The sequence below is a fragment of the Trematomus bernacchii genome, unplaced genomic scaffold, assembly GCF_902827165.1.
Source record: "Trematomus bernacchii unplaced genomic scaffold, fTreBer1.1, whole genome shotgun sequence".
In the NCBI taxonomy this organism is placed as follows: domain Eukaryota; kingdom Metazoa; phylum Chordata; class Actinopteri; order Perciformes; family Nototheniidae; genus Trematomus; species Trematomus bernacchii.
Genome location: NW_022987564.1, coordinates 4,242,901 through 4,258,670, shown reverse-complemented (window position 1 = coordinate 4,258,670; position 15,770 = coordinate 4,242,901). Strand labels below are relative to the sequence as shown.

Below are 15,770 nucleotides of genomic sequence, written 5' to 3'. Positions count from 1 at the left end.
GATGAGCTGATTATATTCAGCTGCGGAGTGAATGTATATACACCCAGGGTGTTTCTCAATCGCGAGTACGCTTGCTTGGTAGCACATGTCTGCCGAGCATCTTGCTTCAGAAGCGAGGCAAGAATACTTCCTGCCATTCGGAAAACAAAGAGTGGAACAGGCTAGCAAGTGTGCAGGTGTGCGTCATATGAGAGGCCCCGCCTTACATTTTCCGCCACAGATTTGGGGAAATTGGTCCGTGCGCAAAGCATTGTGGGGATTTTAAGACCGCGGAGTGTACACATGTGCAGCCTCAACATTTCTCCAAACGGAGTACGCCGGGCTCGGTAGATTTCCAAGTATGCTGGAGATTGGAACAGTACTTCGGCGGCACTCGATGACGTAGTATGCTTGAAATAGTGGCTCTGAAGCAGCTTTACTCGCGATTGAGAAACACCCCCAGTCTTCCTGAAAGAACTTGCGCTGAGCTTAATTTAAATCTTGAAAAAAAAGATAAATAACACAAATTTAAATTGGCCCACAAATAATAAATAAACACATTAGCCATATTTCCATGGGAAATAGGGACACAGCAAATAAATGCTGCCATCACATCGAAGTTAGAGGCCTTTGCATATTTAAAACCAGTGCCAAATATGTAAAATCTGTAAAGTTTTTGTAAAACTACAGTAACAAACTTTCAATGGCCACCAATCTGCAGATCACACACATCAATTTTACAAAAGATGTAACAAAGATGTTTACACTGCAAAGAGTCATTATTTTAAACAGTATGAACACATTTAACGCAGAATGCTTGCTCATTCATTTGTTTCCCTCGACCACGATGGTTGCCATCGTATGGTCTGATCCTGGGGTGGACCGGTCAATGATGATGGCGATATTCATGTCCTTTTGAAGCACATTAAATAATAGGTTAGCGCATAAGAGATAATGAATTAGGTAATTGCATACTTTTTAAACTGTCACTCTTAGCGAATTCAGAGCCATTATTACCAGCTGCTAAAGCAACGCTGGTATTGTTTTCACCTATTGAGTCTGCATGTGTGTGTCATCATGGCAATGTGGTCCTGAAGACACACAGAGGTGGTTTTGAGTACTTTGCCTAGTCTTTAAATGTATGTGGACAGATTTTGTCAATCACAACCGTGCAAGTTTAAGTGTACCTTGTCATCTTTTTTGCAGGTTCAATACAATATTTGAACTGTGAAGAGCAGAAGCCACTTTTCAAATTTTACACAATCCTTTTCCCATGCCATTGCTGTCAACACCTATCCATGCTAAGATATTATTGATTAGGGTGTGGCCAAAAGTGCAATATGCTTCAAAATGTAACTGACAGAGAGCAGTGCTTTTGTCACTGTGCCCATGGATTTTATTTTATTTCAAGATTTTTAATTACGTCGCTAAACTCCTTGAAAAGGTCCTCTTCCTTTTCTCCAAGGTACACGACAAGGCAGCGGATGGCTACAGTATAGTTCTCTGCGTACTTCAATTGTATTGTGCTATTTTTGAAAAAGGAAAAAAAGAGAAATTACCTAAATTAATATATTCTGAATGGGTGACTGCCAACAACTTGCATTTCAATGACAACTCTAAATAACGATCCTACCTCAAGAAGCATGTCCTTGATCTGCTTCCCCAAGATTCATTTTTAATAAAAAGTGATATCACAATAGTACCCAAAGTATTTGTACACTCACAGTAGCCTCTACTACTTTGTATCCTCTCATATAACTATTCACAGTTCAAAGGCTGCTAATTTTGGTCAAACAGCAATTTGCCTATACAGTGCAACTACAAGGCTATCTACTGTATTTGAATGACAAAAGGTGACACTCACCTTAAAATTTCCTTTGTATATTTCTATTTGTCTTAACTGTCGGAACTTGTCTAGGCATGTTAAGTGGGAGTGGACTTGAAATCCTTAACTCAAGGTGTCGAACAATTAAGTTATCAAGTCAATTGCATTACTTACTACAACTTGAATTTTGTTTTAAGTCAATTAAGGCAGAAATCAGAGTTCAAATTACACACAATATTAAGTTGATGTAATTACCAACATTATTACGTCAACACAACTTATAAATTAATGTTTGCAACTTAAAATGTGTATCTAAATCAATTAACTCACATTTTCATCTTGCAACCATGCATTTAATTAAGTGGAGGTGAAAGGTCCCCTGAATTTGTTTTTAGAGTGTACTTGCACTAAGCAGGTTTCCGTCGTTTTACCCCAAAAGTAAACAGATAATGTTGTCAAAGTGTATTTTGAACCTTTAATGGAGAAACATGTTTCAGGATGACAATTGATGGTTCTACTTTTTCTGTATTCATGGGAAAAAGTCAAAGTAAACCAAATGAACTGTGTTTTGAGAATCAAATAAATGCTTTCTTCTGTCCCACATTAGAAATGTCCCTTCAGTTATTTGGAAACTGTCCAGGCATGCAACCAGTGAAAAGAGGAAGTTAAGCGCTAGCAACATTTGTATTGTTTGAGACTGGCAAGCTGAACACATTTTGTACATTATGGATAAGCTTCACCTGAGAATCTCAAGTCTTGAGATATCTTCAAATATTTTGTCAATGACTTCAAGACCCAATGACCATAGATAACAATAAGGATAGATGAGATGATATTGGAGTACTTATTATTCTCTAGCAAAGAATCACTTGAAGTGGCAGGAGAAAAAAACCAAACAATGTATGAAACTTAGTTTACGTTATTAGAATGTATTGTTAACAACATGATCAATACATCATTGTCTGCATGCTTCATTCAGACAGTTGACAAATATTTGCATTTATATATTTACTGTTACACATAACAAGTAGCAAAGATAAAGCATGATGTATTTGATTTCCACATAAATAAATTCACAACACAGAGGATTCAAGTGAGATCATTTGTAAGTTAAAGTTCTTGTGACTAATATCAAAAGAGATCTGTCTGGTCACTAAATGAAAAAGGACCATAACAATTATACCTATCAATATATTCAATCTTTTCCCTTTTTTTTATCAACTCAACTCAATCAAATCAATTCTACAACTGTGGGTTGTAGAATTGAATATCCCGTGTAAATCCTTCGGGCAAACATTCCCTGAGATATGTCCTGAGTCTGACCCTCTCTGCAGCCATCTTCCTGTTTTCATCTGAACTTCTCAGGATTTGGTCGTGCTTGCTTCCTAACTTCTGTATCATTTTTAAACAAGTTGCTCACACTTTCAACCTCAGCACAGTTACCATAGGGAAACGTTTTAGCTGTATATGTATCTCTTATCAAACCAAACAAATTCTTACATGATGTGCAAGGTTTCATTTCCTCTTTCTCCCCCCTGAAAAGGTTAAACGTCTCGCAAGTGGCCTGCTCTGGAAGTCCAATGACTCAAAACCCGGATGTTTCGTATCATTTGGATGGTAGGTCATCACTGCACCAGCAACATAACTGTGTCAGTGTTCAAGACAGGACGCAGAAATCATGATACGGCGTAATTCAGACCCCATTTTGGACATGGAGACCCCGTAGTACCTACAGACTGAGTTTTGGTTGTTCAGATTTGTTTTCACTCACTTTGTAACACACTGTGCTTTTTTCATTCTTACATCTGCTATACCAGCGTGTTTTATCCACTTATCTTAGTCTTTATTTATATAGCACATTTTAACACAATTGCTTTACAATTAATGAAAACATTACGGCTCCGTTGTGTATATGTGTAACAGTTGTAAATATGCAGTAGAGTTTATTTGTAAATCATTTAGTATAATCACACAACTTCTGAGTTTTATATTTAGTCATTCTGTGTTCTTCATTGATTGAATGTTCAATACCTTGCCTGACAAGGTCGGAGATCAGTGGGCGGAGCCTCTGAAGTGTGGTCGCTGGGCTCAGAGAATTATTGTTGTGGGGTCTTCCCCTTTATATTGTGTCCCTCACATTTCATCTTCCCTTTTTGTAAATGTTCCACGTGAGAGGACAAAACTATTGGTTACACACCACACCATAATGGATCAAATCCTGCAGCGCCTGAAGGCCCCCCTGCTGGAGAAGGCTCATGAAAGGCCCGTCTGAAATTTGACAATGAACATCTGAATAATAATGTCAATTTCTGGATTTCCGAAGATTTGCAGATAGAATCAGGTACAAAAAGATTCCCTAAAGCCAAACATTTTCGTAGTGATCCAGCCGAAATAATTGAACATAAACGGAGTTCATTTAATTTAAAAGTAGCTCATAAGTCCTCATAAAAAAATTCGAAAAATGTGATAAAGTGAACGTCATTCTCAATTTCACAGAGTTCACACAACAAACAAAGTCTGGCCTCCTCCAAAGGAGCGTTACATGTGCTGCTCTCTTGGACTTTTTGATGATACTTACAGAGCTGAGTGTGCACAAGCTAAGAAGTGAAGTTATACTGTTAAACCAAAGATAGAGACATCAGAATATATCTCCAAACATCTTTGTCTAATCATTTGTATTTATGTTTTATCTTGATTTACCACTGGTTTCCATGTTCACCATTCTGTAACACAGTCAGCTTAACCAGCAGATATGTTTACGACTTCCTACTGAATATACCTTTATGAGAAAATACTAAATTAAAATGAGAAAGTATGGTTTTGCTATAACCAAAACAAAACGTGACTAAACTTTGACTATAGTATTAATGATTAGGATTGAAGTTTCCTAATTCTTATTTTCAATGTGATAGTGATAAGTGTGCTTATAACTTTTAGTCAATAACCTGTCAAAACGTTGTGATAACAATAAGGTCATGTTTCATGTAAAGTGGAAAAGTGTCAACTTTCCCACTTTATCCTCATTTGTGTAAAACACTTTAATGCACATGTGTCTAACTCAAGGCCCAGGGGCCAAATCCGGCCCTTGGTGGATTTAATTTCGGCCCGCAGGATAATTTCTAATTACCATTAGATCTGGCCCGCCGGTATATTGCACGCACACCTTCCTCAGCTCAGAGCCTGACCCCAAACATTGATGAACTTGCACCCAAGATGAGATGCCAAGTATCTGGCTTGAACTAGCATCACAGAGCAGCACACTGAGTTGCAATAGATGTTTCCTTCTGCATTTCTTTTCTTGCGACAACAGGGTGTGTTTGGTTTTTTCTTTGAGGGAAATCGTTTTTTTGAAGCTGTTGTTGGCCTGTGGAGAAATGTACTCATAAGAAATGACTCCGGAAAAGCTGATAGAGCCATAAGAAATGAATGCAACTGATTATTTAATGTTTAATGTTCTTTTTTTAGGCAATAATGTAAGCTTTGTTAGTCCCAGGTTTAATATGTGCAATAAGTTCATTTCAATAAGTTTTGCAATAAACATTGAACCAGTCCGGCCCTCGACTAGTACCCATTTTTTTAATTTTGGCCCACTGTGTATTTGAGTTTGACACCCCTGCTTTAAAGTATAATCCCATAAACATATTGGATCTAATGACTATGTGTAATGCTCATGAATCTACAGAGAAATATCGATAACTTTGAGTTGTTCTCCTCAGCAGAAAAAAGCCTCACAAGAGTTTGAATGAGATTTTAAAGATTGGTTTGACCAGGAAGCAATTGATGTGTTTCTCTGGATTCAAACACAATAACTTCAGATATACCTTTTAAGGTAATAAGATTGTCTAGGCTAAATCGGAGGACTGTCCTTTAATAGTTGGTCAAACTACATACTTGCACTAAGCAGGTTTCCGTCGTTTTACCCCAAAAGTAAACAGATAATGTTGTCAAAGTATATTTTGAACGTTTAATGGAGAAACATGTTTCAGGATGACAATTGATGGTCTCTACTTTTGAACTGTGTTAGATTAGCTTTCTTCTGTCCCACATTAGAAATGTCCCTTCAGTTATTTGGAAACTGTCCAGGCATGCAACAAGTGAAAAGAGGAAGTTAAGGGCTAGCAACATTTGTATTGTTTGAGACTGGCAAGCTGAACACATTTTGTACATTATGGATAGGCTTCACCTGAGAATCTCAAGTCTTGAGATATCTTCAAATATTTTGTCAATGACTTCAAGACCCAATGACCATAGATAACAATAAGGATAGATGAGATGATATTGGAGTACTTATTATTCTCTAGCAAAGAATCACTTGAAGTGGCAGGAGAAAAAAACCAAACAATGTATGAAACTTAGTTTACGTTATTAGAATGTATTGTTAACAACATGATCAATACATCATTGTCTGCATGCTTCATTCAGACAGTTGACAAATATTTGCATTTATATATTTACTGTTACACATAACAAGTAGCAAAGATAAAGCATGATGTATTTGATTGAAGAACAGGAATTTCATAAGAGGATTAAAATGAGATGATTTGTTTGAAGGTTAAGTATTTGTGAATAATATCACAAGATATCTGTCATGTCACTAAATATTAAAAGACCATTCTAAATAGACTTATCAATATTTAATGTCCAATATTTCCCCCCTTCATTTACTCTGAGGGGGTGTAGAATTCAAAATCACGTGAGAAATGTCTTATTTCCCGCTCATTCATGAGATAATCCCTGACACTTTTCTCCGCCTTGCTCCTGTTGTCATCTGTGAACTTCTCAGATGTTGGTCGTGCTTGCTCCCTAACTTCTGCATCAGTTTTAAACAAGTTGCTCACACTTTCAACCTCAGCACAGTTGCCATGGGCATACCCCGTCGTTTTGTTTCCTACCAAACCAAACAACTCCACACATGATTTGCAAGGTTGCATTGGTGCTCCTTCCCCGTGGAGGCTATACGCCTTGCACGTTACATGCTCAGGCAGTTTGATGGTTCCATCAAAATATGACTTCTTGTTCTTATCTTGATTGAAACTCATCACTGCACCAGCAACATGACTGTCCCAGCTACCAGGAAGACAAGACGCAGCAATCATGATTTGCCTAGGAACCTTGCTAGAAGTGGACATGGAGACCCCGTAGTACCTGGCTGAGTTTGGGTTCTTCTGAGAGACGCAGATGGTGGAGGAGACCAGAGGAGCCCCCTTATGAAGTTTGAGATCTCTGATGATCTCTTGAAGCTTCTGTTTTATTTCATTTTCGTTCTCTCGTCCTTCCAGGAAAACAATCTGAAAATAATTTAGAAATGTTATCAAGCTGCTGTAATTTACTATGTCATACTTCGTGTTTGAATATGTGCATAACACTCTTATATTTCAGGATGATTTAAGGGGGAAAAGCAACTATATAAATAGAAGAATTGACAAACTGTAATCTTACCATGTCGAGCAGACATGAGAATGGACTCCGCCTGGGTAGTTGAGAGGAATAAAGTTCAAAAGGCTGAGGGTAGCTGTCCTTCAACTTATCGTACAACCCTTCATTCACAATCCTGTCCGGTGAAATTGGTGGTGTGTTGATCTTTCCCAAAAAGAAGATGCTGTGAAGAATCTGTCGAAAAAGAGATGCCATTTTCAATGTGTGTAACTCGAAAGCTCTATGAAAGATATTATGCCCAAAAAACACATAATTTCAAAAGTTCATAAAAGCCACATCACACATACCTCATCTACTAACTGTATAGTTTGATTATCCCTGGAGTGGTTCAGCTTCATCATTTTTTGGATAATCAGCAAAGCATTTCTTCTGAAATGCTCTGTCACCTCCAAAAAACGTTCTTCTCTATAATAATATACAGTATTAAATTGTTATCACACATTTTAAATGAGATGTCAGTATTGGTGTATGGTTCAGGTAATCACCTCCGCTTTTCAGCCTCAGCCTTAGTCTCAGCCCTAGCCTCAGCCTCAGCCTCATCCTAGGGAGAAATAACACACAACACATTAAACCATGATTATAAAACTTACAAATTTAACTGACAACAGAAAGTAAATTAGCAATGTAGAATTTAAACTGAAATATTTCAAATATTAGCAAAGGAAAGCAGTGAAAAGCAGCTACTCACCATTGTTGGTCAGGAGTAAATGAACGAAAATAAATGAATGAAGCCCTGCCTCGTGTTTTGAACTACCTACTAAACGGTTGCATTATGTAAAGGCGGGGCAAGGCAAGTTTATTTATATAGCACCTTGCAACACAAGGCAAGTGCTTTACAAAAATGAAAGACATTAAGAGCATTAAGAAACATATTATAAAATGGCATTTAAAAACACTCATTTAAAAGCAAAGATAATAAAACATGAATAACAAAGGTACATTAATTAAAGTTACAGTGCAGTGTGAGATACACACATCTGAAATGTTTCTGACTCTCAATCATTGCTAACTTTTGAGCAGAAATAGTTTTCTATGACCTCACTTTCTTTCTACTTTCTTTTTTAACTTGTCCTTTAGTTATTTCAAGTGTTTATTTATTTAATCGTTTATTTGGCAGGGACAATGCACAATAATGAACACTTTAAACATTCAAATGTGTCAAGCGTAACAGTGCCAGATTTAGCTTTGAGCTCATTTCCATCCGCAGTCCCTCACATAAAACATTTAAGAACATGACAATTATAAACATAGTAAAAACAAAATACATGATATGCAATAAGTGCAAAAGAGCAAGAGCAGCATATACAAGTATTTACAACATGGCAGTACAATCTAGCAGCTACGACATGTAAAGTGCAAGAGAAGATACAAGAGATACATAAAGTGCGAGAGGAGATACCCCTGTTTTAAAGTGCATTTAGCGGTGATCACACGTCTGTTTGTTTCTCAACCATTCTTTGAGTTGACCTTTGAAGCTATTGAGAGTGGGACAATCCCGTATCTCAGTTGGGAGACTATTCCAGAAAGAGCTGCCTTTAATGGAGAGGACATTTGGTCCAAAAGTGGTCCGTCTATGGTGGACTTCACAGTCTCCTCTGGTTTCTGACCTAGTGCAGCGTCCAGTGTGTTTTCTGTGGATGAATTCCCCTAAGAGAGGGAGGGGGGGCCAGTCCACGGAAACATTTATAAAAAAAACACATACTTTTAAAAGACTTAAAATTGTCAAAACTCAAGAAATTGTGTTTTTCAAGGATGGTACAGTGGTGGTATGAATAAGGCTTTCTGTCAAAAACCTTGATAGCTCTCTTGTACAGCTGTTCTATTGGTTTCAGGTTTGTGGCACAAGCAAACGACTAGTTTGTAAAACAGTATTCAATGTGGGATAGAATCATATAGTGGAGGTATGACTTTGCAGCACTGACACATTTTGCAAGTTGAATTTAACGGTATTGGATACTTTCTTAATATGTTTCTTAAAAGTCAAGTTCGAGTCCAATATGACTCCAAGATACTTGAACTGGGAGACTAGTTCTAATTCTGCTCCGTTTAAAAACACATTGGATCCTTCGATTTTGACTGGTCGTTTACTGAACATCATGCATACTGTTTTTTTTTACATTTAACTGTAAGCAAATGTTGTTCAGCCAGTGTTGAACCTTGTCCAAATTATTTGAGAGACAGGATGTGATTATTTCAGTCTTTTTCCCATGTACAAAGATGACCGCATCAGCGACATACATTTGCACATTCAACTCAGGACATACATTAGGCAAGTCATTAATGTACAGAGAAAACAGTAATGGTCCAAGAATGGAACCTTGTGGAACCCCAACAGGGTTCACAAGGTAGGGGGATTTGGCACTGTTGACCAAAACACACTGTTTTCTGTTTGATAAGTAAGACTTAACCCACTGTATTGAATCTGCCGAAAAATTGAAATAAGTCAGCTTTGTAAGGAGCACTTGGTGGTCAACAGTGTCAAATGCCTTCCTGAGATCAAGGAAGACAGCACCTACATATGGGCTCGTATCCAACATTGAACCTTTTCCACAAAGACACAGTTAGCTGTCTCAGTGGAGTGGTGAGCACAGAAACCAAACTGCATTGGGTGGAGTGGAGCGAAACCTTTGTCTAAATGTTTGGTGATTAGTTTTGACACCCATTTCTCAGCTACCTTAGAGACACAGGGGAGGATGCTGATTGGTCTGTAATTGGACATCATTGCCTTATCCCCAGATTTAAAAATCGGTGTCACCGTGGCCACTTTCCAGGATGATGGAACTTCCCTCGTGCTGATAGATTGATTCACTAGCATAGAAATTGGTTTTATTAGACCGTCGATATGTGTCTTTATGAAGTTGGTGTCGAAATCATCTGCATCCGTAGCCTTAGAACCTCTTAACCCTGAGATTATATTCTTTACTTCCACCTCTGTGATTTCCTCCAGGTCAAAAAACGGGGTGTGTATCCACAGTCGGGCTAGGTGAGACCTCAGATGGCAGGAAGAGCTTTGTAATGTCCAAAGCACTATTTATGAAATACTCATTGAGAGAGTTGGCCAACACTGCAGGGTCTTTTATCAGGGCATCATTGATGTTTAATTCTATTATTTTCCTGTTTCTTATGTTTACCTAATAGTTTATTTAAGATTTGCCAAACGTTTTTACTGTTACCTTTCGCACCTTCAATTATATTGATGAAAAGGTTTGCTTTGGCCTGTCTTAATGTTTGAGTTACTTTATTACGAGCATGAGTAAATGTATGTCTGTCAGTGGATCGTCCGGATTTCAAGCTCTGCTTTAATAGTTGGTCTCTAGATTTCATTAAATTCCTGCACTGTAGATTCAGCCAGGGAAGATGATGTTCCTTCCTGTCCCTAAGGCACCCTCTCCTTGAGAAGGAAGACATTGTGTCATTAATTTGAGATATAAACAGATTACTGTTTTCACCAATGTCTTCAGAGGACAGAGTGTCCCCCAAATTAATAATTTTCACTGCCTCCATAAAACGTGTCATGCTAAACGAACCCCCCTTTCGTTTAGCATGAAAAGGGGGGTTCATGAAAATTATAATCTGGCCCCATGGTACCTTTTAGAATCAAGATTTTCCCTTTCACATCAATTGTATTATGCAGATCTCAGGCTGTTAGAAATGCATGTTTCCCAAGGTCCTGTACTTTTTATTAATTAACACACTGTGATGGAAACTTCTGAAGCAATGGAGACAGGACTCAGAGAGACACAGGGAGAGCAGGAACTTTGATGGCAAACACTGATGGTTTATTTGGAGCTTCGGCCGGAGAATTCACAAGACATGTCGTGTGCCACGAGGTGACAGCGGTTGCCAAACCAATTCTGAAGATCTCTACCCCAAACCCATGTATTTAGCTGGTTCTGAGAGAATAATCAACATTGTGCATAACAAGATAAAGCAGGAGGAGCACTATAACACCTCTATCAGCTGACGCCAACAGGCGGGAATAGGGAGACAAAACACTGAGAGCAGCAGCCCAAGGTTGCAGGCCTGTGCTCAGCGAGGGCAGTACTGATAAACTGGGTCAAAGTTATAGGCGCAGGAAAATATTTCCCAAACAACTACAAGCAGACAATGTAGGTGCACATCCAACATATGTCCACCCTGTCATGGACATGATTTAAAGTAGAATATATACATTATCATTGCAGTCATTAAAACATTGACATTTTCAGAAAGAGATGTTATCCCTTTCCTAATAACACACACAAGTATTTTTGGGCACAAGTGACGTCACCGACTGACAAGGACCTAGGGAATTGCCACGGGCTTCTGGGAGGGACGGGCTGTGAGAAAAAAAGAGGAAGGGAGAGAGAGAGAGAAACAAATGAGCACATGAGATCACTCAATACAGAAGAAACATGATAGTGACCCTAAATGCATGACCTTCATCTTTGTCCTGAAGCAGAGAAAAATATACTCACCCTTTATTGCAGCTGTGGCTTTGAGACATTCCATAAATGTGTCCTTGTTTTCTGTCACCAGTTTAAGATGTTCTTGATCCAGCCTCTTCCCCGTAGGTCTGTTCCACACTTCTTCCCAGTCCTCCTCGGTCTACACACAAAAGAAAATGTAAAAAAACTGTTGTCAGTGCCCACAGGTTATCGACTATCAGGTTCACATAGCTGTTTGTTCCCAGCTATTTTACTATGACTTCTCACCTTGTCTTTGAAGGCCTCCCCTTCGTAGTATGTCTTGGATCCTGGATAGCTTATTCCCTCTTCAAGTAGCTGCTCCATGCTTGAAGCCACCAAATGTAGCTCCTCTCCATCGTAGGCATACAGATTTTCGTCCTCACAGATCATTAGAACGAGCTGGTCCCATGGGCAGGAGGTCCCCTCCACTACACCTACAACCTGCATGCTTACTATCTCAGGAAGATAGAATTCTCCCCACCCATTCACTACCTTAGACTTCTCACTGTAAATGGTGTCTTCCAGGGGTCCTATCTTCAATGTGGCGCCAGCTGGTTTTTTTAATTCAAATATCTTGTGTCTCTCTTTGGACACCCAATATAAAACCCCTTTCAGGTAATCTGGACCTGCAACACATGCCGAACAAAAGTTACATCACCGTTTTTATGAAATGTGAGGCAAAAAGAGTGTAGTCTAATCAACTACACAACCATTTCTCTTTAGTTCTATCTTATCTCACCTTGTTTCCCAAACAGCAGATCTAATGACCTGAATGGAAGAGAAGACAACAAATGTTTCCCAATTAGTGGCTGCAAGTTAATCAGTGAGCTCCAGTCCATTTCTCCCAAAATGTCTTTCCATGATTGTGATCCTTGGAGACTCTTGATTCAGCTACAGCTTCAGTACATGTTCAACAGCCATGAGGCTCAATGCCTGTGTGTCCTGAATTCTGTTTTTCAGTACCGATGTACACAAACCATCGGCCATCTTGAGACCTTGTCCGTCTCTTTTTTTCACCAGGACTTTGAGTTGGTTAAAGTCATGGCTCATATATCCCTCCACACATCTCGGATTCATTCTCCCGGAGACACACAGACAATGTTTGCTCCGCCTTTTTCCCTCCCTGTTCAGAAGATGTCGGGGCGTCTGTGGCTCAGTGGTCTTTTATCAATCGAAGGGTTGGTGGTTTAATCCCCGCCCCCTCTGGTCAACATGTTGAATGTTTTCCTCAGGCAAGATACTGAACCCAAATTGCTCCTGGTGTCAAGGGTAATGGTGACTGTGTTTGAAGGGGCGAGTGCTGACGTGTGTTTAAAACGCGAAATTGACTTTCTATGATCGACATACTTTACTCAAAACTCAAATTCTTGTTTCGATTCGATACGAAGGAACCGCAGATATACTACATGATCTATAAAAGGGGAAACTCATTTTGGCCACTTGATTTCTCTGTTATCAAAATTATAAAATGACTGAATGTGGCTGCTACCAAAACCACACAAGCAGAAATTACGAGATGCTGTGATTCCTAAAAAATAAATCAGATTGACCATGCCACTGACAATGTACAATTAATGACATCATTATGAAGAGTAAACAAGCAAGTTGTTCTTACTTAATTCAAAAATATGTAAAAAGAAATCCAGTAATGAAGTTACATTTTCAATTTTTGTATTTATAACACAGCTATTTATCCTCCAAATGACTCAGCCAATGTTGATCCTGTTGCTCTTCCTGTTATCCACAGTTCCCATCTTTATCCTGCTTCTTCTTGTCTCTCGTCAGTGTTCAATCCAGTGCATCTTGTCTCTCCTCTTGAAGGTGTTCATGACGCAGTTAAAGTTTTGTGGTTCAGGTCTTATATATGTGCATAGCAAAATTGCAAATCTTCTTTGAACCACATTCTTCACTCCAACTCTCAAAGACACTTGAGGGTCTCTTAATGAAAGTTGTGGAAGTCATTTTAAATTAAGGTTATAAATAGGTTCTGGCATTTTCTTTTATAGACACATTTTGCTTTTAATTGTGAAGTTGGAAGCATGTTGAAGTTGCTTTACATGTGACGTAGTTAATATTCAACATAGTTACAAGATTGACTGAAACAAGATAGCAGGAAAGACTGCGTACCAAAGTAAGGTGTTGTCTGACATTGTTGTTTTAACCCCCCCCCCCCTCTTAACAGAAAATAAAAGTTCTTACTTGCTCTCCGGACTGTACTCCACCCTAGCTTTCTGTTACAAGGAAAACAAAAAAATGCATTGTTAACAGTAATAAAATTAAAATAAATAAAAAAACTCTACTTATTATAACAATATGACAGAATTGTTTTCCATCAAGTAGTGGTACTTACTGGAGAAACTGCCATCGTGCCACAAACAGACACAAATCTGTGCACAGAAACGTAGGTAAATTCAGATGTGGAAGAAACAATTATTTTGAAAATAAATACATCAAATCTGAGTTGTGAGATGAAGATTAAAGGTGGGGTAGGTACATTTGAGAAACCAGATCGAGTGCGCTAGAATTTGAAAATACACAACCGGAGAAAATCTGCTACTTCCTTACAGAGTCCCTCCTCCAACACATACGAACGCGCACATGACCAATGAGGGCACGAGATAAGTTTGTGCCCCGATGGAAGGCTGACAGGCAGGTAGGCCATCCAGTTATTTTAGCCGGCCGGCTAAAATGATTGGTCGTACTTTTTACAGTATTACGGCTTCCACAGATGAAATTTTTTTATGGATTTTTTGTCAAAGCACTTAAGATATTCATTGCTATCGGGATGTTAAGAGCATTCCATGGAATATAACACAAAGTGTATCTCGAGCCGGTTTCTCAAACTTACCTACCCCACCTTTAAACAAAAAAAGATTTCTAAATAAATAAGAAACAGCACTTTTTATGAAATGAGGACAATTGAAATTTCCCCAATTATTTTTATGAAAATATTTTTTGCATAATTTCAATGTTAATATTCTAAAATGTGTGTTTAAATGTAACTTTGAAGTTATTGTTTCATAAAAACAAAAGTTGATCCCTCATATGTTGTATTGAATGTATTGAACAACAATTTCACAGATATTGGAAAGTATCCAGACAGACAGATGTTTCAATAAATAAAACACACATAAGTCGAATCGTATGTAGTACTCGGTATGTATTGGTCCATACGCATTATATATACACCAGCAACCAGCAGGAAAACCTTCGCCTTTCCTTTAAAGAAAGACCCAGACTACACCCTTTTCTCTTTAATCACAGATCTTTATTTTATTTGCGAAAATATTTTTGCGTATTTGCAGATCCGTTTGACATTTGCACATTTTTTGTGAGTTTGCAAGTCTTTTGAATGCATTTGTGGAAGGTGTTTTACATTTACAAATCACAGATTTACATTATTTTTATGTTAACACAAACATTATTAAGACAAATCTAACCCCACAGTGCTCCTCCCAAACCTATTAACACATTTGGCACGGTTCTATCTGAATATAATGTTAAGCAGCCTAAACCTATACGAGTAAAACGCAAACATAAAATAACACAGTAACTCTTGATGTACATATTCCACGTTAATGTTAGCCTACACAATTGTTTTACAAAGACACCTCAAACTGAAGTAAATAAACAGAAAGTGTGAGATAAATCATACAAACGGTAATAATAGTTACCCAAATAGTAGATTGAAGTCGTTGGTGTCTTCGATTTACATTCAGAATTGTCGCATTCACATTTATAGAGACTTTAAACACTCCCTGTTCCTGGTTTAAACACCCGATCCGCCTGTCACTACCATGTCTGTACCATGTATAATAAGTGACACTGCTCCCCTGCCCGATCTGCACTGCGCATGTGCGAGATGGTCCGCCATATTTGACAACTACATACGGCAACTCTAATAGGACAATTGACACAGTGGAGTTTGGCAAAGCAGAAAAAGAACACTAAACAAAAACGACAATATTAATATGAACGAGAGAGATGAGTTATTGTTATTACAACGTAACTTCACTATTATTTAACAACTCCTTTTATTGGGTCATTTTATTGGGTAAAGTACATTGTCAGAATAAGTGAGA

General features: G+C 38.3%; 2 protein-coding genes across 3 annotated transcripts in view; both read right to left on the bottom strand.

Annotated features, from left to right (window-relative positions):
• LOC117478151 overlaps nucleotides 1–15,482 on the bottom strand; it is a 36,633-nt gene extending 21,151 nt beyond the window's left edge. Inside the window, exons 1-7 of one of the 2 annotated variants that reach the window (XM_034125068.1) lie at nucleotides 15,363–15,482; nucleotides 14,039–14,075; nucleotides 13,888–13,919; nucleotides 12,428–12,456; nucleotides 11,935–12,314; nucleotides 11,698–11,827; nucleotides 11,484–11,559 (exon numbers count right to left, since the gene is read on the bottom strand). In XM_034125068.1, the coding sequence (XP_033980959.1) occupies nucleotides 11,525–11,559; nucleotides 11,698–11,827; nucleotides 11,935–12,314; nucleotides 12,428–12,456; nucleotides 13,888–13,919; nucleotides 14,039–14,053 (621 nt within the window). In that variant the 5' untranslated portion in view covers nucleotides 14,054–14,075; nucleotides 15,363–15,482 and the 3' untranslated portion in view covers nucleotides 11,484–11,524. Of the gene's footprint in view, nucleotides 1–11,001; nucleotides 11,560–11,697; nucleotides 11,828–11,934; nucleotides 12,315–12,427; nucleotides 12,457–13,887; nucleotides 13,920–14,038; nucleotides 14,076–15,362 lie in introns of those variants that run through there. The other variant, XM_034125067.1, reaches the window with a different exon arrangement.
• On the bottom strand, nucleotides 6,156–7,974 carry LOC117478148. The gene is made up of 5 exons (XM_034125065.1): nucleotides 7,929–7,974; nucleotides 7,726–7,781; nucleotides 7,528–7,645; nucleotides 7,244–7,414; nucleotides 6,156–7,092 (listed from the first exon to the last, which is right to left on the bottom strand). Exons 1-5 carry the CDS (start codon nucleotides 7,929–7,931, stop codon nucleotides 6,466–6,468), a joined length of 975 nt encoding a protein of 324 aa, XP_033980956.1. The 5' UTR covers nucleotides 7,932–7,974; the 3' UTR covers nucleotides 6,156–6,465.
• Nucleotides 15,483–15,770: the final 288 nt, after the last annotated feature.

Coding starts and splice junctions, on each gene's coding strand:
- LOC117478148 (XM_034125065.1), bottom strand. Junction 7,646..7,725: donor GCTGAGGCTGAAAAGCGGAG/GTGATTACCTGA, acceptor ATATTATTATAG/AGAAGAACGTTTTTTGGAGG. Junction 7,415..7,527: donor CTATACAGTTAGTAGATGAG/GTATGTGTGATG, acceptor CTTTTTCGACAG/ATTCTTCACAGCATCTTCTT.